The sequence below is a fragment of the Megalopta genalis genome, chromosome 7 (genome assembly GCF_051020955.1).
Source record: "Megalopta genalis isolate 19385.01 chromosome 7, iyMegGena1_principal, whole genome shotgun sequence".
Classification (NCBI taxonomy): Eukaryota; Metazoa; Arthropoda; class Insecta; order Hymenoptera; family Halictidae; genus Megalopta; species Megalopta genalis.
Window position 1 is genome coordinate 13,455,192 of NC_135019.1, and position 25,412 is coordinate 13,480,603.

The 25,412-nt window shown below is 41.4% G+C and overlaps 1 protein-coding gene across 1 annotated transcript in view; it reads right to left on the reverse strand.

Annotated features, from left to right (window-relative positions):
• LOC117221774 (uncharacterized) overlaps positions 1-24,568 on the reverse strand; it is a 196,436-nt gene extending 171,868 nt beyond the window's left edge. Inside the window, exon 1 of the mRNA XM_033472971.2 lies at positions 21,672-24,568. Coding sequence (XP_033328862.1) covers positions 21,672-21,810 — 139 coding nt within the window. The 5' untranslated portion in view covers positions 21,811-24,568. The remainder of the gene's footprint in view (positions 1-21,671) is intronic.
• Between the last annotated feature and the right edge of the window lie 844 nt (positions 24,569-25,412).

The following is a 25,412-nucleotide window of genomic DNA, read 5'->3' on the forward strand; positions in this document are numbered from 1 at the left end:
AGGGTTAAGGACGACTCAAGAATAATTTTGAACTTATTTTACAAAAACTTCGTTCTTTAACTCTTATCTAGTACGATGATTTTCGTGAAAATTATCGGCATACCTGACGCTTACGGGAATCAGTTAAGTATGACTCAAGAAGTATTTCATCATCATTTACACTAAATTTATTTTCATTAAAATTATTGGTATGCACGATTGTGCAGGGATCATTTAATCATATATAGCTGTAAATGTCTGGCATTTTCGATGCTGTTGAAAATGGGTAATTTGTATGTTTTACGGCCTTGTCCGTTTTTCAGGTAAGACGGCCCTTGCGGCCCATCTTGCAGGGCACGCGAGCGCTAAACGCGCGTCGTCTCGAGTCGAGCAAATTTTCACTCGAAAGTCCGTTACACGCGGTGCGAGAGCGGATTGGTTAGTTATGACCACTAAGGATTTCCCGACCCACAGTTTGTGTGTCTTCCGCGGTTTTTTAGTCAGTCGTCTCTGTGAGCAGCTTACGAGTACACTCGTTGTCTCTAAGCTCTTACGAGCAAGCCTGTATATTAGATCTTGTGTTTCCGTGTGTTCAATAAATATGCTTTTACCTAAAGCTCTGCCTTTAATTATTTGTAAGCAAATAATCAACAGAAGATCTCGATCATTTTCGAGGGATCGTTTAAGGACGGCTCAAGAATAATTTTGAACTTATTTTACAAAAACTTCGTTCTTTAGCTCTTATCTAGTACGATGATTTTCGTGAAAATTATTGGTATACCTGATGGTTACACTAAATTTATTTTCATTAAAGTTATTGGTATGCATGATCGTGCAGGGATCATTTAAGCACATATGACACAAGAAATATTGAATTCTCTTGTACATATAGTTAATCGTTTAACACGGAACTAGTATAATGATGTTCACTATTAAAATTACTAATATACTACCCTTAATAAATAATAAAACGGTTAAATACCGCGTTAATCTAATTGCAAATAAAGACTCTAATGTATTTTATTCTTAGCTAATATAACAACGTGATGAAATTGTGAATAATTTTACTTTTACCAATGAGGGTACAATAATTTCTTCCAAAAATTATCGGAGGTCGGGCCCCGCGGCTCGTTTTTTTTATATAAACTCGGGGCAAAAGACGGCAAAAAAAGGCAGCGGCCAGCATGCCGCCGTACAATAATACGAATACATAGCAATGCTAGAATAAAAACGATGACTTAACCTTTTTGTTTCTAATTTTTTGCCACGATTCGAAGGCAATTCGGAGGCCACATGTCACGATTAGACGGTCACGTTTTTAATACCTACTATGCACCTTGTAGCTCCGCGGTTTTTCTTACCTGACTCACACCCAAACAGACCATTTTGTGTCGCCTTCCAGGAATTCGCGTCGCGTGTCGCATTACACGCCTGACCGACTCCGTCGACCCTTAGTATCGACGTAGCAGTAAATTACATAGGCGTAGGACTGGCACAGGTAAATTCACAGCAACGCGAAATTTGGCATTTCCGGGAGAAATTGCTGTACATATGCCCGCGGTGTACATACTTTGTTTTATACGTTTATTGGATAATGATATGCATAAGAGAGAACAGAATGTAGTACTTAACAATTACGCGGCTGACGCCGGGATGTCTAAGGTTAGTTAATTAGTCAATCAAATCTGTCCCAGATGTCGCTCGCTCTATGTCTGACTTATCGACTTATCGTGTTACACGGTTCTTCTCAACATTTACTACAAAATGAGATGGAATAACAATGTTGGCGCTATGAGTGATTAATAATCCCAATTAGGGTTAATGAATACAGAAAGTTGACATCGTTCTTAAAACTTGCCATCACTGTCAATTAAACCGACAAGGATGTTTTTTCCGCCTTTTAATGAACAAATTTATATCTGTTACTATCATTTCACTGCAGATTAATCGTACGTATATTCGATTCATCATAAATAAAATCTCGCTTCACTTATACGAATAATAACATATGAAGTCTTAATTCGCCTTAATCACTTGACGAACGATCAATTTCACGTGTAAGTACTATCTCAGATGTGTAAATCAATTGTTAAATTTGTTTCTGACTGTGAGGAGGGAATTTACGTATTTCGATTATCTCGAGGTAACAGGTGCATAAAAAATTGGAACACAGTTTCGAATTGAACCTCTTAGGCACGACTGAATTTTGCGCAGGGCTGTGTCTTTGTACGGCAGAGTTCAACGCGAATTACGTGTAAATGATACGGCACTGCAATGTGTGACGGATAACGCTGTTCTTTACACGAGTACATTGGAATGAAGTGTTTGATGATTAAATTATAATTTTTCGTAAAGATATGATACACGAATTTTAACTTTAACAATTTAACCTTTTAGGCACGACGCGTCACTATAGTGGTTTCCGCGGATATCATCTTTTAGAACGACACGCTACTATAGTGGCTTTCGCGGATATCATCTTTTAGAACGACACGCCACTATAGTGGCTTTCGCGGATGTCATCTCTCTGGACGACGCGCCACTATAGTGACTTGCTCTAGTAGCTCACTCGCTCATCGTTTGAACCAAATAATCGTCTTCGTATGCATTGTTTCACACTTCTTTTGTCTTCGCATCGATTTACAACAGTCTACAGGGTGTCCCAAAAATGTCTCGCAAGCCGGAAATGGCGGGTTCCTCGGATCATTTGAAGCAACTTCTTCCTTTACAAAAATGTTCTCCGAGGTACCGTTAACGAGTTATTAACGAAAAACAGTGACCAATAAGAATCGAGTACGGCTGACGCGAGGCGGCCCAGCTAACCAGCGCGCGATGCCCAGTTCCACTCATTGGCTCGATCGCCTCGCGCCAGCCGAGCTCGCCTCTCATTGGTCACTGTTTTTCGTTAATAACTCGTTAACGGTGCCCCGGAGAAAATTTTTGTAAAGGAAAAAGTTGCTTCAAATGGTCCGAGGAACCCGCCACTTTCGGATTGCGAGACATTTTTGGGGCACCCTGTATATACAGTCAGAATATACAGTATCAGACTCTGTATAGTACATATCAGACCAGAGAAATAGCCTTGCGCAGAATTCAGCCGTACCTAAAAGGTTAAGCCACTATAGTGGCGCGTCGTACAGAAAGATGGCATCCACAAAAGTCACTATAGTGGCGCGTCGTACAGGAAGATGACATCCGCGAAAGCCACTATAGTGGCGCATAGTGCCTAAGAGGTTAACAAAGTTCATGCGATTTGAAGCTATCGTCACATTTTCTGCACTAGAATTCATCCTTTTTATAGATCACATTTACCTCCCTTCGAATCGGATTTGTCCGTTTGTAGGTCGTATTCACCTGTTCGATATCATCAAATGCATCGTTTCGGAGATCATATTCGCGTGTTTTTCTATTTTTCAAATAAAATACACCCATTCGATGAACGGTGAATTTGTTTTTTGCAAAAGGATAAATGCGAACCCTGGCAATTTAGTGCGTCAGCGACATACTAGCTATTAACTGTTTAACTCGCAGCATCGGGTGAAGCAACCCGAATAATTCGAACAAACTCGGGCGAACGACCATGGCCGATTGTTATCGCTGTAACCCGCGATTCAATTAATCGTCTACGCGCGGATTAACGAAGAAGCTGCGTTAACCAAGTTTGCCGGAGAACGCCGTATACTTGGTTAACGCAGCCGCGGCGAGGATGAAACTGCGGAACTACAGCAACTATCCGGTGTACAGCTATCCGAATTCATTTTCACTTTGCGGACGCGTCAAGGAATTCATGGAGCGTAAAGCCTGCGCGACGGTAATATACGGAACATGAAGCGCCGCGTGAAGGTTCGCATTAAAAAAAATCTGTTAATTCGTGGAATAAATCGTTGAGCGAGATGGAAACGGCGGGGAAGGTGCGCGCGGAATTTTCGCCGAGACAGTAAATTCGACCGAAATCTCTGGACCCCCGTGCGTTAATTCCTAAAAGAGAGTCTTTGTGGTCCCAACCGAGTTTAGAATTGAATAGAACCTCGCCAGACAATGGCGTCCGCCGACTTCGAGAAGAGTTCGGCGATGCTCGAGGAGGACGGGAGAAAAACAGGAAGAGGAAGAAGAGGAGAAACTTGAGGGATAAGGGACAGCGGGCAAAAAGAGGATCGTGCAACTAAGTGCGGCACGACTAAAATATAGGTGCGGTCTTTGTACCATCGACAGCCACCCCGGAGATTATTCATTCGACCCTTAATTCATTTATCTCTCGCTACTCTAACCCCTCTCCCCCTCCCCCTCGCCCTAACGATCGCTGCCAGACCGAGGTATTAAATGCCAGCCGCAGCAGTTTTTAATGATCGCGCAACCTTTCTACAAAAAAAAAGGAGGCAATTTCGCCGGGTTAAAGTGTGAATAGAATATTACCGGTGGAATTAACTGGCGAGCTTGCTGTTTCATTTCCCAGCAACTCGTCGACCAAACTGTACCAACGAAAAATTTCAAAGCAACCGATCGAATATTTTGTTTGTTCCACGGCGACGCGAAAACACAATTGTAGGCACGCTTTGACCAAGTATTATACGGGTATTTTTCCGTTGCGCCTACAATACTCTTATGGAAACTGAAATACGAAAATACCGGTATGGCGTCGTACATAAAAAAGATATGAAGGCATCGAAATATAGCGATGTATTTATGTACTTGACGGTTGTCGGTAATGTTTTCGGTTTCCCTATTTCATTGCGATTTCCAAAATATTTCGAAGCACAAATTTTGCAGCAGTATTTTATTATTGTCGATATTATGTTGGCAAATATCGATACCGATGTGCAGCAGCAGAATCGCTATGATATCGAGGTCGGGGTAATTACCAGCATATTCATGATAATGACAATTTACAATAATTGACGCTGGGCTTTGATAAGGGCAAACGAAATATTATACTCTATTTTGCGACTGTAGTTACGCTATATTTGATTATGTTAAGATATATTAATATATCAAATCAAGATTTACTAACATATTACTTGATTATTAATAATATTTTAACATTATTTTTGTATTATACATATTAATATTGTTTTTATATTATATATTTTATATTATTATAATATTACATATTAATATTTTATTAAAATCTGTTACCGAAAAGAAAACCGAGAAAATAACGGTGTTTATTTCGATTTCGGTAACAGATTTTAATAAAATATTAATATATAATATTAAATATTAAATTTAATATTAATATTAATAATTAATATTAAAATAATATAGAATATATAATATTAAAATAATATAGAATATATAATATAAAAATAATATTAATATGTATAATATGAAAACGATTTCGGTACAGTCTTATTGGTGCAATACCGCCATCAAAATCATACCGATTCTGTTCGCGTGGTTTAGACACGTTGAATAACTTACTGTATGCGAACAATAGAATTTAGTCGACTAGGTTATTGAAACAGTTCAATCAAGCAGACCCATTTTGTCGAATCAACTGTATTTACTGGATACTTCTCTATCTACCTATACCAAACCGTACAATGGCAAGTAGATTTTGACACCTCTACGAAATTAGTGGCCATGTCCGAACTAACCTCTGTTTCCGTTCTAACCTCGCGAACGCGTAAAATCGACCGCGAGGAACAACGACATTCGAGAGAAACATAATTATTTCGTTCGGGACCGCGTTTCCGCGTCGCGTGAACCGACAGGGGAGCAAGTCTAAATCGTACCCGAAAGTGGAATAAACTCGGTCGAACGGCGCGAAATAATCCGGAATAAGCTTGGCGACCGCGTGCGATAGCAATAAATAAATATGCAAAGAATTAACGAACGGGCGACGCGACGCGACGCGACGCGGTGCGAGAATCGGGCCGCGCGGGCAGTCGAAACGGCTGAATTATCGTGTAACGCTAATTTAAGCGCACGGACGCCGTACGGGCTTACGATCCGATAAACCCAATGAATGCAAGCTGCAGACAACAGGGTCGAGGGCCACCGACTAATCGTCTGCACGATGAAACAAAACGACGCTGCTCTTTTCCGCGCGGTGGAACACGGCCACGCGCGGCTGAACGTGGAAAGTTCGGTTTAGCAATAATCGGAAGCCCGATAGCCGTAATAAGTGCGCTAACAACGTTCGGGGCGCTTCTATCGCTGAAATTTCACGAACACGAGAAGATCAGACCGTTCAGGGCAAAAGTATCCATTATGAAACATCGCTCAATCGTGATCCCTTCTTGAAACAGTAGCACAAATATGTAATACGATAAATAACAAAATAGAGCATATGAAAGTGGACATAAAAATTCTACCCATATTTTCGAACGTTCATCTTTATAAATTCGTTCACACGAACACTGTCATGTCAATCAGTTGTGAAAACAATGTTTATTCGACTATGGATGTTTCGAAGCAAGAAATACAATACTGTTCCATATTGTGTAAATCAGATTTTTCATTGTTCCGACTCGTAGTACAGTTGGTATCCGTGTTTCATATTAAATGCCCCTATCATGGAACGGACATTTCAAATGGCTGTTTGCGAAATAGGGACATTGGATATGGAACACGGGTACATACATATACATGATACGAATACGATGTTCCCAATTAGATACATGCTCGTATTTTGCTATTTTACTAATATTAGTTTTCGTTCGTATTAACCCCTAGAGCTCTATGGACGCATATATGCGTTTGGCGAAAGTCATCCGTGTAGCCTAAGGCCGCATTTATGTGTTTTCTCCAAGTCATCGGCCTGGACTAAGGGCGCATATATGCGTTTGTCGATGTTTTCAATCAATATGCAGTTATTTTTTCGTGTAAAATTAATACAAGGGCACTCGTTAGTAATTTGCCTTCCTTAGGTAGCGGTTGGGCAATATTAGGGTCATAAAAATCCCGGGGAATTTCCGAAACGGAAATCCCATTTTATGTCCCACTCTCTAATCAATTAGATTTCAAAATAATTACCTGCACTGTCACCTTTTCGCGACTCGAAGCACTCAAAACGACTCAGTCAGCAGTATCGTCTTGCGAATGTAAGAACCTCACGGTCTCGCTCGCGTCAACAACGATAGTGCGGAATATAACTTGTTCGATTATTTTTTTTTATTCGTGACACCCTACAAAATGTCAAATCTTGAGGAATATTTCACAAGGGACGACAGTGAAACAGAATATAGTGAATCACTATCATCAGCCATTGAATCAGAAGATTAATTATTTAACCTTCTGCAAAAGAATCACTATAGTTTATTACTGTTTGCTGCCAGCGATGGTCAGCGATAGCCGCGCTCCGTCCCTACGAACTGTTTCGGCCAGGAGTTATACAGAGCTCAAAAGGTTAGACGAATATTTCAAAGTTCGCGACGTCGTCCACAGCAACATCGGTCTATCGAACAACAATATACATAAATATACAACGGTGCTTCTATCCGATTGTGATAAAATTGATGATAATCCCTTTGAAAAGCGTTCCGTAAATAGGTACCTTTACCTTAACGTTTTCTTCGTTCGTGGAAAGCGTATATTGCGAAAAGCGGGTCGAACGACGCGGGAGGACGTCGCATTTTCATTTTATTCTGGCTGGTTCGATAGCCGTCGATGGAGAAAAGGTGCATTGTCACGAGAGAGATTATGCACCTCCGAATAGTATCGATCCCGGCCGGCCCGTCGTCGCGCACGTGTGTCACGAAAGAATTGATATTTGGATGTCGGATGTTCCAGGCACGCTGAGTTACCGGTGTAAGAAGTGGGACAAAAACATCGAGAGACGGGAACTATCTTCCCAGCATCCAATATGTCTGTCGGCGACTTCGATTTTTCTCTCGTATCTGGGCCACGGAGGTTATTACACCGCCGCTGTTCTATAACCGACTACTTCGGTGTGTGCCCGGCTTCACGAGAAAAGCGATTATTAAGCTGTGTCCACACCGGTGTCGTCGCTCTCCCCCCACTCCTCGCCGCGGATGCGACCACGGCCATTCCACGTGGCTTGAACGCGTGCGACAAGGCATCGGCCAACGGTTACGAAGATCACGCAGCCATTTTTCTACGTGGAAACCCGCCAAGACGCGCGGCGACGTGTAAGCTGGTGTGAGCACAGCTTTAAATTTCGACGTACTTCAGGAAATTTTCACGGATTTCTTCACCCGACGAATCTCTTTGCATTTTTCACGGGATTAAGAGATGTTATTATGATCGCGGGTCCCCACGGGATTTTGGAATATGAGCCGACACCCGTTTCAGGAGCCGTGGCACGATGAAATATCTACGGCCTTGTCTACACGGATAATCGAATATTTTCCGCGGTGAGAACTATTGGGAATATCGGACGTTTTCAATGATTCCGAGGATATTCGACACGTCGGGGACTGTTTCAGCGACGGATTTTATCGTACAGCGGCCCCACGAAAGTATTCGTTCACCTTTTAAAACGGAATAACTTTTTTCAAATTGACAAAATTTACGACTAAAATAATTTTCTTTAATTTTACCATTGCTTGGAACAGCAAGAATAGGAAACTCGCGTTTTCCAAATTTTTTATCCGAGTCTACAAAGAAACTTGACGAGACAGTACATTTTGGAATATTATTATTAAATTATTATTATTATTACGACAATATGTTAATATTATTAATATTATTAATATTATTAATATTACATATTATTTATATTATATATTATTTATATTATTAATATTATTATTAATATTATTATTATTTATATTATTATTATTATTACGACGATGTTAATACGATTTTCTTTGCAAAGTTACAAAGCCGTTTAACGGGTTACATACGTGAAACGTATGCAACGTCTAGTAACGAACGTGTTGACGCAATATCAGCTGGAACGTCTTGTACCAACGAAATGTGTGGCAAGTTTGTTGAATCTTTGGTTTGCTTTGCCTGCGCATCGGTAAATAGAGCGCATCATGAGTACATAAATTATAAGCAAGATTAACTACACTTGTTGAGGCCAATGTAATTAGTCCCAGAGGTGGACTATAATTTAGCGGCGAGTATTAGTGAACTTCGTCGAAAATGTAACGCGAAATACAATTCCCCCCCCCCCCCCCAACTGCGGCAAACCGTAAATTTAGTATTCATGTTGTTACCGAGTTTCTGCTATTGCTGTGCTTTACCTCAAATTTATGTAACGCGGTATCGCAAAACTGTTTTCTCGTAGTGCCCCCCCGCTCGACAAGTTCGCTATTGTTTCGGATCTCTTCGTTCTTTGCGAAGAACATTCAACTCGAACGCGCAATTTGATAAAACTTTTAACTTTTAATGGTGTCAAATTCAAGTTTCTTGAAAAAAAAAAAAAAAAAAGTTGGGATGTGGCTGATTCGTTTGTATTACCAGAGTCATGTATTGAACTTGGAAACATAGCGACACCTCAGCACAATTTAATCTTCACAGTTATTTTTAGAACGCCATTACGTACTATGATGCATACGAATGGAGCTGGACTGTGGTTATACTTAATGTTGCGAATAGATGCAGCGGAGAAAACCGAAAAGTGTCATGGGAGAGGAGAGTAGTAAATTTGGTTGTTGTTGGAGCACGCGGCGGGGATTCGAACCCGAGTTGGCTCGGAAGCACCAGATCGTGAGTCCGGCAGTTATCCAACGGTGCTACCGAGCCGGATGGAAGTACCGTTTCAATTTTCAGTATTATGTTACAGGGTTTATTTTTTTTTATCATTTCCATCCTGAACGTTTCCAAACGATCGTACTTTTATAAATATAAAATATTACGCTTACTATATTTTCTGCTACCTCATTATATTTTTAGTTGATGTAAATATTTTTGTAGAACTAGTTCATTCTTTTACGCACTTGTGCCATTGTCACAAAATATCTTTCGCACGATTACTATTTTCCTTGTTAACAAAGGATTCCTTCTTTAAGGATTTATTTTAGAAAAATAAAAAAATAATTCATTATGTATCTGTTGTATGTCGTTATCTTTCTTAAATTTAATAATTATCGATAAACAGAGAGTTATGATTTTATTAGGCGTTACAAGAATTTAACAATAATATGTAAGAATCGAACATTATTAGGGTACGGTTTTATGAATACTGTAGAAGCGTGTCAAATAGAACAAAGAATGCGTCAAATACTTTTTCGAAAACTATCTCTCACAGTTATTTCATCTAGGTGCGTCCAGATTCGATATGCAGTAAATTCTCCCCAATTGTCCTTCAGCTTGTAAGCAAAAATAGACAATTTGGGAAGAAGAGATACGATTATTCGAACCTCGCGGCTCGTATTTATGTACTATGATCGCTGATTGTCAACAACTATAAAAACGAGCCGCGAGGCTAGAAAAGTCGTATCTCCTTTTCTCAAGATGCCCATTTTTATTTACAAGCTGAAGGACAATTGGGGAGTATTTACTGTACGTATTCCCTTGTCAGAGATAAAAGTAACGAAATCATTAAAATATTTAAACTTTAACGCGAATGCGGTACGGGTTCCCGTCCTACGATTGTTTTCAAATTTTGTACAGACCATTCTCCCAATAAGTGTCACAATTTAGAGAAAGACCATGTATATTTAAGGACCACGCTGATGTACAAGGTACATCGACTTTTTGAAAACACGCAGAGAGAGAGAGAGAGAGAGAGAGAGAGAGAGAAAGAGAGAGAGAGAAAGTGAGAGAGAGAGAAAGTGAGAGAAAGAGAGAGAGAGAGAGAGAAAGTGAGAGAAAGAGAGAGAGAGAGAGAGAAAGAGAGAGAGAGAGAGAAAGTGAGAGAAAGAGAGAGAGAGAGAGAGAGAGAAGGAGCGAACATATAAAATAAGCGAGAGAGAGAGAGAGAGAAAGTGAGAGAAAGAGAGAGAGAGAGAGAAAGTGAGAGAAAGAGAGAGAGAGAAAGTGAGAGAAAGAGAGAGAGAGAAAGTGAGAGAAAGAGAGAGAGAGAAAGTGAGAGAAAGAGAGAGAGAGAGAGGGAGAGAAGGAGCGAACGTATAAAATAAGCGAGAGAGAGAGAGAGAGAGAGAGAGGCCGCGATGATATTCAAAACGCAACGACCGCGATGACAAATATTTGATGCACGTCCATGCGGACGTATCTTTCATGTACTGATAGCTAGGCGGTCCTCAAGGGATACACACGGGAGGACATATTGAATTTATCAGCCGTCAGAATATAGCCACGCTGTGTGCAGCAGCAGTAGCAGCAGCAGCAGCAGCAACGGAGAGCCATAGAAGAATGAATTTTCTTACAGACCTTTTTATCTGTTCGTTCGTTCTCGCCATTTCGGTAAATGCTGTTACAGTCATTCGATTTGTTCCTCGGCGTTTTGATAGCGCATCTGCATACAGATACGGTGCTCGGCGCGTTCCGCCGATACAGATGCGCCCGATATCTTTTCGCCCGGGCCTTTGTAAACCACTTTTACGGAGCTCGCTAGACTAGCGAGTAGAAAACGCGACCGTACATCTGACCTGTTCGGATATTCCCAGAAAATTCGAAATTCCCGTCAGGAGACGAAGTCTCGCCTAGAGCCGCGCGCTTTACGCATCGAATAAAATTTAGCGTCCGCCAACACCTCCGTCGCGAGAACATCCGCGAGAATTAGAAATAGCAAGCGCAGAGTTCACCGAGCTGTTCCCGTAAGCATCTTATCTCGAAACATCCGATATTCGAGCCACCTCGTACCCGTAACACGTGTCGATAGCAAAACAAGAACTGGAAGGAACATATTGTTCGCGTATATATCAAACGAGTATCTCATTGATCGTTTGGTATCTATTGAACGTGCTGCTCGTGCACGAAGCAACATCGTTTCGAGTGCCCCAAGAGGGAAGGAGAATGACGAAGAGTGTGTTTGTGTATGTGTGTGTGTGTGTGACAGAGCGAGCGAGCGCGCGAGAGAGAGAAGGCAACGAGAAAAAGTGAGAGACAGAGAGAGAGAGAGAGAAAAAGAGAGATGACAGTGAGAAAAAGTGAGTGAGAGAGAGAGAGAGAGAAAAAGAGAGAAGACAGCGAGAAAGAGTGAGTGAGAGAGAGAGAGAGAGAGAGAGAGAGAAAGAGAGAAGACAGTGTGGAAGAGTGAGTGAGAGAGAGAGAGAGAGAGAAAAAGAGAGAAGACAGCGAGAAAGAGTGAGTGAGAGAGAGAGAGAGAGAGAGAGAGAAAGAGAGAAGACAGTGTGGAAGAGTGAGTGAGAGAGAGAAAGAGAGAAGACAGTGTGGAAGAGTGAGTGAGAGAGAGAGAGAGACAGAGAGAGAGAGAGAGAGAGAGAGAGAGAAAGAAAACAGTGAGAAAGAGTGAGTAAGAGAGAAAACAGCGAGAAAGAATGAGAGGAAAGGAGGAAGGGTGGAAGAAGGGTCGCCGCTGGAAAAACGGAAGTGTGTAGATAGTACTCGGGGCAGGTTTGCGAGCGCTCAAACCACTGGCAGAGAGGGTTGTACGTGCAGATTGCGTGCACAATAATGCTTACGACACGGATGAAAAGGTCTGCTTCTGACGCGCAGTACATTCCGAATTGCCGTAAGGTTCGAAAAGGACAAACAGCTGGAAAAGACAAAGCGAGGAACGGCGGGAGCACGTAAATGAAGAAAGGGAAATCGATATCTCCATAACCTTCCTTCTGCATTGTTAATCATCTCTGAACCCGAGGCTCCTTTTCGAATCGCGGTCAGACTCGCGATCGGCGGCATTCTACGTTGCTCCGATGACGAGGGGACCCTACGGTAGCGGAAATCACCTTCGAAACGATAGTAGGTACAAGTTATAGTATGTACATACCTATTCTATGAAAAAAACCCTTATACGCCTCAGTTTTCGAGATATTTTGATTTAATGTTTTGCACGCACCTCGTAAATGAATTATTCAATACTCTTCAACAGAACGAGTTGTGGGTACGTCGATAGGGTGCTTGGCTTAGAAAGCTGTGTACGTAATTGGTTCGAATCCCCCCTTCCCGCACTTTTTACAATTCTTTTTATTTTTTATTTTCTTTACCTACTACCTACAGCTTTTTAGTCAAACGTCTTATCAATTTGCTCACAACTTGCCCCCCCCGCACTTTTTACAATTCTTTTTATTTTTTATTTTCTTTACCTACTACCTACAGCTGTTTAGTCAAACGTCTTATCAATTTGCTCACAACTTGCCCCCCCCCCGCACTTTTTACAATTCTTTTTATTTTTTATTTTCTTTACCTACTACCTACAGCTGTTTAATCAAACGTCTTATCAATTTGCTCACAACTTGTCTTGCTAAAGAGTATTAAATAATTCATTTACTATGTGCGTACAAAATTTTAAATCAAAATACAATGAATTCTGCCTAATTGAGCTTTAGCTTGTAAAGAAAAAATTTGGGAACAGGAGATACGTTTATTCGAGGTTTGCGCCTCGTTTTCACAGTTACAGTATATTCTCTTTAATTGACGCTCACATTATGCACAAAGATGGACAATTTGGGAAGAGGCGATACGATTATTCGAGCCTTGCGGTGCGTTTTTACTATATAATATATATACTATATATACTACTACTACTACTACTACTACTACTACTACTACTACTACTACTACTATATATACTATAAAAAAGCCGCAAAGCTCGAATAATCGTATCACCTCTTTCCAAGTTGTTTATTCTCGTTTACAAGCTGAAGGACAATTGGGAGGGAATTTACTATACATATCTCGAAGACGAAGGCCCATTGTGAAGAAACGTATCAGGATTTTTCAATACTAGCCATCCACTATCTTGTACCTAAGATCGTTTCAAAAACGGAAATCGCTTACTACCTTACTACCTTAAGGTCCTCTTGAGAGAGACTCCTCCCATCGACCGGGGCTTTTTCCAGTAATTTTCTTTCGTTGCCAATGTTAAACACGTTGCTAGGAAGTGTTTACACGAGGACGGTGACCGGCAGACGAGGTGACACCGCATTTACCTTAGCCGAGCCAGTTCCTTCGACCGAGACGTCTCGGTTTCTTTGAGGTAGCTGCAGGATGATAGATGCAGTCGCAATTTCTATCTTGCCTCCTCGCCTTCTACCGACCGTCGAGGAAGACGTCGCACAGCGTACCGATGAACGTCGCTGCCACAGTTTTCTATGAATACTAAATGAAACGTGAATGATACAAAGTAAATACTTGCTCCGTAATGACAGCACGCCTTTGGACTCCGCTCCGAATCGATGAGGTTCTATCGGGCCGTCCCGTTGTGATCGAAACTTTGTCCGCTCGTATAATCTTGGGAAATAAACTCGTCGGAGGATCACGACCCGTCGATAACTGGTCAAAGTGGCGGCCAAACGATCAAACGCGTCGTAAAGATGTTTGTATGCATACGGCGCACGGTAAAATTTTCGTTTCTATTGAAGTTTCATTTCCCAGTTTCAAAATCGCCTCTCCGAACGTAGAAACGTTTAACGTTACACAATATGTTTATCGAACGTTAAAACATCGAGAACTCGGTTTTTCATTGTTCTTCGCGAAAACGTTTTAAATCTTCGTTATGGACTCGGAGAAAAAATATTGAAAGAACATCATTTTTTAATCTTTTCATCATTCCAGCCAATTGCAAATCTAGAAGTATTTTTGTGCACTCATTCTCTAGGAAACTAATATTATTGTTATTATATATTATATTATATTATATTATATTGTATTATATTATATTATATTGTATTATATTATATTATATTATATTATATTATATTATATTATATTATATTATATTATATTATATTATATTATATTATATTATATTATATTATATTATATTATATTATATTATATTATATTATATTATATTATATTATATTATATTATATTATATTATATTATATTATATTATATTATATTATATTATATTATATTATATTATATTATATTATATTATATTATAATATAATATATTGATATAATAATATCAATTTTAAGAAAGATGCTCCGTTTAAATAGGTGTTAACATACTTTCCGATACGAGCGTATAGTGCTGAAATTTTGCGCAGATCATTTTTTTTCCTAGCCAGCTATAAAACGATGTAATATTCGTTGGAAAATCGCTAAGGGCGGATTCGATCATTTTATATGGCTAGACTCAATCCGTATGGTTAAATTTGCACGATCCAGCCCCACCTTTTCCCATCACGGTAACTCGAGTTTGGTGAGGCATCATCCCCCTACGCGCAAGGATGGAGAATGCCTGCAGCGAAAAGAAAGGAGGCAGACATACTACAGTAAATTCTGTCCAATTGCTGATTGTCAACAACTATGAAAACGTGCCGCGAGGCTCGAATAATCGTATCACCTCCTCCCTATTAGTGCACTTTTGTTTACAAGCAAAGAGACGATTGGAGAGAATTTAGTGTATAATAACTTTTCTTTTCACTAATTTTCCTTCAGCTTATAAAAGATTATAGTTGTCGATCATCAACAATTATAAAAACAAGGGGCAGGGCTCTACTCTTTCCAACTTGACAATTTTTGTTTACAAGCTGAAGGAAAATTAGGGAGAATTTACTGTATTCCGAAACCAAAATATGAACCACAATCTAATCGATGGGAGGGCCAGGGGAAATCGGTCGCTCGGTCCGCCAAAGTAAACAACGCGAGAGGTAAGGGGAATCGGTCACTTGCGCCATTTAACATCTTCTGTCTGTCGCGTAACTTAGCCAACATGAACGTTATAGTCAAAAAAATTGTGACTTTTTGCAACGTTCTGAAAAATATGATCACAAAATTAGAACAATTTCTCTGCGAAGTAATCCCCGATTTATCCAAGTTTTATCGTGTAAGCATTATTCGACGCGTTAAGTACTTTACTTGAAATTAAAAATAATAAAAAAGGTGTCGAAAAACTTAAGGTCAATTATTAATTTTTTATTTTACAATTGTAGCTCTTCGATTCCCATAGAATGTTTCGTTTTCCAACTAAAAATAGAAATACCTAAACGCAAACATTGCAACAAAAACAGAGTTGCAACTTTTTGCAACTCTGCAACCATACGCAAACGAATTTTTACCACGTTTTGGGGATTCTCGATCACGGTTCGTCGTTGTCCGATATCTCGTTTAGATTGTCGAACCGCGCTACGATAGCGAAGCCGAGTTCATTCGAAAATATACAAAATAAAAGAATACAAAAAAATATAACATGTTTTATTCGATACATACGAAGTTAATTTCGCCAGAAAACAAATCAATGGCGCAGCAATTGTTTACCCAATAACACGAACCGGTTCCCCACTGCCCTACAGTTTGGAAGGGTAAAAGTGTCCCGCGCGTTTAAATTTACACTCCGGCTACCGTGTCGCTGTCAATTTAACCGTACACCATCCTACGACATCGCTAATTCATAGAGTTACATTTTTCAGCTCGAAAGACGAGATTACGTGTTCCAAGCAACGATACTTGGGGAATGCACGTGCGGCTCTCTCGCGGGGCGCGGAAGCGTGCGCGAACTCAACAGCGATGTTTATAGATGGGACGAACGAAATACTGCAAGACATATGTAAGTACGTTTCCCTTGCAGTGGCTGTATTGCTCCCGTGGGAAGAGTAACCGTATCGAAGCTCACAATACGCGGCAACGACGGTTGCATATCAAGCGGCAAGGGGGATCCGAGGGAAAGAAAGGTGGGTATCGTTTAGCGTGCCACGAGCGCAGAAATAAAGATATCGCCGAGGTATGGTTAGCATTAAGATGCGGTTTCTGAAAAAAGGGAGCACCGCGGCGTGAGTTACCGGCGGGCATGCCCGCCCCGATACGAAAGGAATATCGATGCTGATTTATGGCAATAAGTCCCGCAAAATGCCGTTGAAAGGAATTGAAAAGAAAAGTTCGCGGGCATCGTTCGGAGAGATAAATCCGGGGAGGGCTCGAAAAAGCTAACGAACGAGCCCGGTCGCCGGAATTTCCGCGGATTTTCTATATAAAGTTCAAACATTCGTCGGAATTGATTGGTCGAGGCAGATTGGCCGTCTCGAAGTTACCGATACGGAGAGCTTCGGTAATTGAGGTGGCTGCCGCACAAAGAGAGGAAACCGAGAAAGCGACAGGTGAGGCACCGCCGGTGCTACTACCAATCGAGCCCTGTTAGTAATTCCCCCGCAACATTTCGACATAACGATAGGAAGCCGCCACTCCAACTTACGAACGGCGAGCTTTCAATTTAACGAAACTCTTCGGGCTACGAAAACCCTCAATCTATATCGCGGCACAAAGTATGTACCGCCGCGGATCCTCGGCCTTTACGGCGCATTTACCTGGGACAATCGCGCTCTCGACAATATTATGGGAGAAGCATTTTATATGCAATAACTTCAAATGTTACCAAACCTCGTGAATGCGCAGAATTAAATGGACCACTTGACCATAGAAGTACCAAATCGGTCGAAATTACCAGTTTCTGATATTTTAAACATATATATATATATAAACGCTAAAAGCAAATATTGGGTTGGCAACTAAGTAATTGCCGATTCCAGTTATAGATGTCTCTCACTCCCATTTTTATGATATCCGTAAATGTTATATTATAAAATTATTATTATTATTATTATGTTATTTTTTATTATCCGTGAATGTTAGCAACTGGACAAATTGAATGCAGCGGTCAAGGAAAAGCGACCAGAATTGGTCGATCGTAAAGGTGTCATTTTCCAGCAGGACAATGCTAGGCCGCACACGTCTTTTTCTACTCGGCAAAAATTGATGGATATTGGTTGGGAATTGATGTTACACCCACCATATAGCCCTGATCTCGCGCCATCGGATTACCACTTATTTCGATCCCTGGACAACTCCCTTCGTGGTAAAACTTTTAATGATGATGACGCTGTAAAATCTCACTTAACTCAGTTTTTGGCCGAAAAGGATCAGACTTTCTACGAGCGTGGAATTTTCAAGTTGTCAGAGAGATGGCGAAAGGTCATCGAATAAAATGGAAAATACATTACAGATTAAACTTCGTTCCAAGTAAAAAAAAATTTTTTATTTCATTGAACAAATCGGCAATTACTTAGTTGCCAACCCAATATTCAGAAATATATATATATTTCTGAATATTTTATTAATCAAAATATGGCAGCATTTGGTTGAACGTATTTTTGCGAACTATTTGCTTTTAGCGTTTCGATAGAAAATCCAGCGCTAACCCTGGAAAGCGCGCAATATTTTTCGTCTATAGGGTGCGGAGGCAGATCTGTCCCTTCGTGAAAGACGCTTCTTTCAAAATCGATTTTGTTTCTCGAATTCTTTGTATTTTTTTCACATCTAATAGTACCATTTGTGGACGTTTATACCTTCTTTAGAGTTTAAAAATGAAAAGCTATAAAGAAAGGGTAATAATTATTGAACTGCCCAAAGGAGGAATGAAGAACGCTGACATTGTCACGACTACCGGATACGGGAAAAAGAAGGTAGAGGAGGCGTTAAAACAAAACAGAAAAGAATTTGAATTATTGTTATTGAAGTTAGAAGATCTCCCATTAATTATTCAAGTCGAATTAATTAACATCAGCTTTACAAAATGCGTGGGACGAAATTACAATAGCCGAGTGTATGACAATCATCGATAATTTTCGAAATAGGCTTCGAAAATATATCGAAGCGAAAGAGAGTTCAAGTTTTGAACACTTAACGTATTGTTCAGTTTTGTGATTAATATGTCTATTGAACTGGTAAAATATATAGAATATTCAATCAAAGTGTCATTAATTCCGAAACAGCTAAATATAAATATCATTTTAGGACGGTAAATTAATTTCTAAATATGTTTTTGCTTGCTTGTACGTCTTCGGTACTTGTAGTAGTTGCATATTCTCGTGCGCTTTCGTTCCTAGGACTTCGATAACAGAAGAGTCGAATATTGCTTCGATTCAGAAGAAACGAATACGCATTCGTATTTAGTAAATCGTACATGAAATCTTCATCGCGAGTTAGTCTCATTCCCTGCAAAAGTCGAGCGTGTCGAAGGCTCGAACGATGCTCGAAAAATCAAGCCGGACGATTGGCAATCATAATCTGACGTTTCCCGAAGAATTTCGGGCTGTCGGCCGCCCGTGAATACCACGGAAATTGAGTGGAATTTTGCCAAGTCGAAGAACCGTGGTCGCCGTTGACGGAGAGCCCGGACCTGGACCGGCCATCCCGACGGATAAGTAAATGGGGAGAGAACGAGTCACTCGTTTCCGGACGCGAAGTTTCTTGCCGGGAGAGTTTAGCAAGAAATCAAGCCGCCAGACAGTGACAAGGATTGCCGCGAAAGTTCGAGAAGACCGCGGAACGGGGAGGACATAAGAAACAGGAGTACGCCACCGCCGACGATGTTCGCCCCTCCGCGGAAGAGGAATCGTCTACGCACCAAGTGCGCCGTGAAACGATGATAAGTACGCGATCGTCCGAAAGGTTTTTCATACGAGCGAATTCCGGGCTGAAAGCCGATTCGAGGTTGGTTCCTCTGTCTCGAACGCCGGCGGCGTTGTAATTTCGTCTGTTTTCTTTTTTACTGGAAATCCCAGAATTTATCAAGCATACGGCTGCGTTACGGGCGACAGCGTGTCGCGAGATCGAAAATAAGAAAGAAATCCATTATCCTGGCGCCATCCTGAAAAATTTCTCATTTATCCGAACGTCACTTTCACGGCTCTAGTGTAAGAAGAGTTGAAAGAAAATAGCTATAAGCGACCCTTTAAGGTGCTTATCGGTGAATAGAAAATGAATTTCGATGTTCCCCCCGGGCCACAACATACGAGCCCCGCCATAAATAAAACCGCTTTCGCGGCATAAAGGTGGAGAGTGGTGCCCAAAGTCGGGCTCCCTTATCTCTGCAAAACCAACATTTTCAACCCTTAAACGTAGACTGTCCTCCGGCCGACTCAGCGAAAAAAAGGATTATAGGAAAAGATTTGACGCGAACCGAACGATAAGATAGCCCGCGCAATTTTCCAGGAAATTTCGGGGCCTCGCTTCCACGATGGCCTCGCATTGTCCCGTTCGCGGAGGGGGTTCGTCGATTATTCGGACACCGGCTGCGACAATAATAAATTCATTGGACCCGTTAACTCCGTTACGCGGAGACTCGGCCGCGTGCTGACCCCGTCTTCGCGCCGAATTTGTTGCTGGCCATGTTTCTCCTGGTCTATTACCAATCAAAACTATTCGCCCGTAGGTTCTCCGGCGAAGCTTAAAGTCTAAGCCGTGCTTAAAGGCGGTCTCTCTCTCTCTCTCTCTCTCTCTCTCGAATGTAGTTTAATCTCTGAGTAGAGTTTAAAAGCCTACATCGGCTTTACAACTATACGACGCTTATGATACCGCCATCGGCTGCGCAATTAAACGCTCGGAGATGCCGGTGTTCGGCAGGAAATGTGTAACGTAAGCGTGCGAAATGGCCAGTGTTTCTTTCCCCCGGTGGCAGCGGCGCGCGGCTCGGCGCCGACAACCGGCCGGCGAACGTAATTACGACACGCGTACGTTTTGATCGACGATATCGGCGGGCATCGATCGATCACGCGTCATCGCGAAATCAGTGCGGTATGGCTGCTCGGCCGAGAGCTAATTTGACTGTCGTAATTAGCTTCGTTTATCGGCCCGCGTCACGTTCGTCGTACGCTGGCCACGGCGACGCGGTAATCTTCCTGCCGCCTACCACCGCTCCGGCAAACAATTAACGTTGATCCGGCAACTTCGCCGCGATCGCAGTAATTTTCGCATGACAGTCCGATCGTTTACCGGCACCTGTAGCCGACGGCCCCCGCGATCTCGCCGCGAAAAATCGTTCATCGTTCCGCGAGCATTCGCGTCGGGCCGACGATCCCGGACAAACGCGGACGGCACACGGACACACGGACGTTCCCGTGCGCTCGGGGATCGTTGTAACGGAATTAGGACATCGGGGGTAGCGTCAAACCGAAGAATGCGCTTCATCCACGAATTGGCCCAATTCGTTTCAACAAACCGCCGAACGGGGCCGGCGAACCAGATACGCGGAGAGTAAAGGAGATGGGCCAACAATGAAGAGGCTCTCGACCGCGTTTTGCGCGTTGACAAAAGTTTCCGCGTTACGAGAAAAAGGAGGAAAAGAAAAAAACGAAAGTACCGGGAACGGCTCGGCTGGCGAACTCGTCCGTGGCGAAATCGATGCGTTGATCTTACTGTAACCGGGCGATTTTATTCTGTTCGCGATCCGAAAGAACGATTCGGCGATAATCGGCGGGACAAACCTTCCCCCCCTCCCCCGATCATTAATATATTTTTTATCCGCGCGACTGTTGTTTCGCATTTTTCCCACGTGGTCTTAGGAGCGTGATACAGGCAGCAGTACTAACGGCACGATACACGTACAGCAGTTTGCTTCGCGAAGAGCTAGAAACGTTTTGGCGCACTCTGACCATACGCTACGGCAAACAAATTGGAAGAGCGAAGGGAGAGCGCGAGCGTCCACATCGGAATCCAGGGTAGCGGGGATCAAATTGATTTTGGGATTTTCTTCGCGATCGATCGTTCGTTCGAAAGAACGAGAATTATTCGAAAAAGCGTCGAACGCTTCCGGCGAGTCGCAGGAAATTCGGGAAGCGTTCGCCGGAGCGCATGACCCGAGAAACATTCAAACAGCATTTCATGCCGAGAAACAACCTTGTATTTTGTCACAGTTTTACCTGCGCGCAGCTAGAGCAGACACGAAGAGAGAAAAGAAGAGCGTTACTCACATTTCTTGCTCTTCTCGCCGACGACGCCTGGCGGTTGGAAGCCGACGAGGACAGCGGCGACGATCAGGAGAAGCTTTGGGAATTTGTTGGGCCCCGGTGCGGCCAGGCACCAGGGCGAGCCTCGAGACATCACGGACATATCACTAGCTCTCAAGTCGATGGCATGCCGGCTCCGATTCCGGCTTTGGCCTCGGCTTCGGCGGTATTTCCGCGCGATACCAGCCCGAACACAAGCTCTCGCATCAGAGTCACTCGCGTTTCGTATCCGCGCTCGCTCCTTGTTCAGAGCGGATTGCTGTCGCTTCGAAGGGGATGAACGCGGCCGGAGCGATGACAGCGATCGGAGGAACGGAAACCGGCCGGCATCCCGATCGGATACCCGCGCGGTGGACACACACGACACGGCACGGCCCGACCCGACCCGACCCGATCCCAGCTCTCGTCGACGAGCTACCGAACCCGGTGTTCGTCACTGGGACGCACGTACGCTATTGACATCGGGGAATACTCGCCGGATACTCGACTCACGGTGGCGGCTATGTCGTCACGATCACCGACGTACTCGTAGGTGTTCGCGCACCCCTCATGCGCGCTATCGATCCGACAAACCCCGCGAAACCCCGCCAAACCCCACCAGTCCGCCGTACACTCGACAATCTACCCCGACGGAGACGCCATGTTTCTGTGCATGCGCTTTCCACCCCCGGAAGTCGACCTCTCGCCGTGCGATTTCTCCCACGCGCTCGTTCGAAACTCCCTCGACCCAGTGCTGGGCGTTATTCGAATAAAATTGTATTTGAATCAAAGTGACGGATAAATAATTCATCGTTATTCGGTCATTCGCTGTTCCAGTTATTCATTATTCGTTTCGCGAACCTTCGTTCGTTATTTATTGTTCGCCGTGTCCTTATTCGCCCGCGTTCGACCATGGACGAATGCGGTCAACAACACTAGCTTATGCCATTTACGGTATTTATGTTATCGTACAGGACGTTTCACAATATGTGGGCCCCCGATTCGAGAGACGATCGTACGTTGAAAAATAATGGAGAAAAATACGTACAGACACATGTCCAATCTGCCTTCGTTTATGATATAAAGGGTGTCCCAGATTTTAATGTTCAAACTTTGTTAGTGTATTCTATGGCACAAAGTAGGAAAAAAATGTTATGTAAACATAGGTCATATAGAGCTTTATTAAGAAGTTATAACAAGAATTCAGAATAGGAATAGTAATTAACTTGCTGTTACTGCGAGCATTGGCTTGTGAATAGATCAGCACATGCCGTGTGTTTATGTAAGCTGTGTTTATTAATACATTTCGAAATGTATTAATAACCGTTGTTGACAATACATGATTGACATCGATCGAAGATTTTTTTTTATTTTTTATTTTTTATTTCTTTTTTTTTAGTTGATTACTATTCCTATTCTGAATTTTTGTTATAACTTCTTAATAAAGCTCTAGATGACCTATGTTTACATAACATTTTTTTCTTACTTTGTGCCATAGAATATACTGACAAAGTCTGAACATTAAAACCTGGGACACCCTGTATAATGTACGTTCTGTTTGAATTATCTTGCCATTTGACGACAAACCTGCACGTTTCTTATCATTGATCTGGTTACGCCCTCTATCGTTTCTGGCGTTTCTCGAATTTGTTGGACGCCTTGATCTATTTTGTTTCGTAGTTCTTCGGCATTCTCGATGAAAAATATTTTATCTTATTTAATTCTTTTTATTTTCAGAGAGTTTGTTCGATGTTAGATTTATTTATTATTCGCGTGAATGACGAATAACTTCATTTACGTTTTGTCCGTGAATGACAAATAATTCAACTTATTCGTTAGCCTGAACAACATTTGCTCTACTTTGCCTCGATCACGTTTCAGCTACTATTGTTTCGAAACATTTTGTTCCGATGGGATTTGTCTACCCCTTGCGATATAATAACGTGTCGGACTTGTTATTATGATTTCGAACGTAATCCACCGAATATGAATGTTGTTCAACGTTTTCGAATGGAAATAACAGAATCATTATTGACCGCGCGTGAATTACCCACAAATTTCTCACCGAGAAAAGTCCGTCACCTTATTGCAACACGTGCAACATCGTAACTGTACGTATCGTAAACGTACTTTTTATCCTTAACTCTAAGGGCTGCTTTCACCTTTCCAACATCGATGATGGCCGATAACAGAAAATACGTGTCAAATGTTTTTCCGAAAAGTACCTTTCATAGAAATTTCATCGATAACACTATGCCCAGGCACAATATATGTATTACACCACTTGTCAGATTTTGCATCGTAAACTGTATTTACTGGTAAATCAAATTCAAAGATTTTGTATATATTTTTACAGGTAACACTTGACATTGTTGCAAATTGTAACAAAAGACGTTGTCTTTTGGTCAAAAACGTTTAACATTATTTCTAAAATTACGAAATACAGTTATGTGTGAAAATGAAATTAAATCATTAATATTTTAACTTCAACATTTTCAAAATTTAACGGAAATGCGTCCCCGGGTTTCTGTTAACCGAACACATAACATTAATGCACACAATTTTGCACACATAATTTTCTCACAAAGTGTCATAATTTAAAAAGCGATAAAATTAGGAGAAATCAAAAGTCGAAAAATAAGGACCGCCTAAGCTGCGCACGTTTGTTAAAATCGATGTTAGAATCGTGTGTTCTGTCGTCTGTTTACATATGCTTTGTACTTATCTCTTTATCGTCGTAGAGGGTTCTAGTTTTGTTTTATCTAAATTTTATTTTCGCAACAAATGCAAACTTTTTTTCCTTCTTGACAAGTTCACGAAATAAACATCGAAAGGGTTTCCTGATCTTATTTAAGCGTATATTATAATCGAAATCGTAGAAGGCTTAAATAAAACCAATTTTATTATTATTATTATTAATTATTATATTATTATTAATTATTATGATTATAAAACAGTATTCACTAGTTGCGTTATTTTATCTAAATTATAAGAAAAGGATAATCCTTTGCATCGTCTCAGACGCGTTATGGAAATTCCGAACATAATCTACTGATCTGTAATACCTGTTCTGTGTTCACAGGTTAGTAATACCGAATGGTCTTCAGCTTATTTTATTACGATCGTAATGGGTATATCAGTACATCACCTGCAAGCAGGCGTTGTGCTCAATTAATTTTATCGGAGTAGCTAAAACACCGTAACTAGGTGCTAAGTATGTCGTCTTTTAGAAACTGGAAAGTTAAAGTGTGTTATAATGGAGACTGCCTCAACTCGTTCGCATTCCAAAAGTCCTAATAAAGGTCATTCTATTCGAATGTTTCGCAATAATAATGAATTCCTAAATCTGGTCAGAAATCAGTGTCATTCATATGTGACCGAGATGGCACTTTAACTTGTTAACATTTGTCTATTGATTCGAATGCTTTGTGTTGGAACTGCGATAAACGACAAGGGACTACATGACAGCGAAGCATAGGTATACGTTCTATTGTTTTATGAAAGCATTTATGTTTTAGCAGAGAACGGAATAATGCGTATACAATGATAATAATAATTCTACCCTGGATTCGCTCGTTTTCTGTAAACTTTAACGCTAACCGTACCATCGCCGGACAAATGACCAGTTCGATATAGTTTTTATTCTACAATTATTGAATCTATAAAGATATTTTCAGCGAAGATCTTTAAATAAATTTGTTCATTCAAACATATATTAACATAATA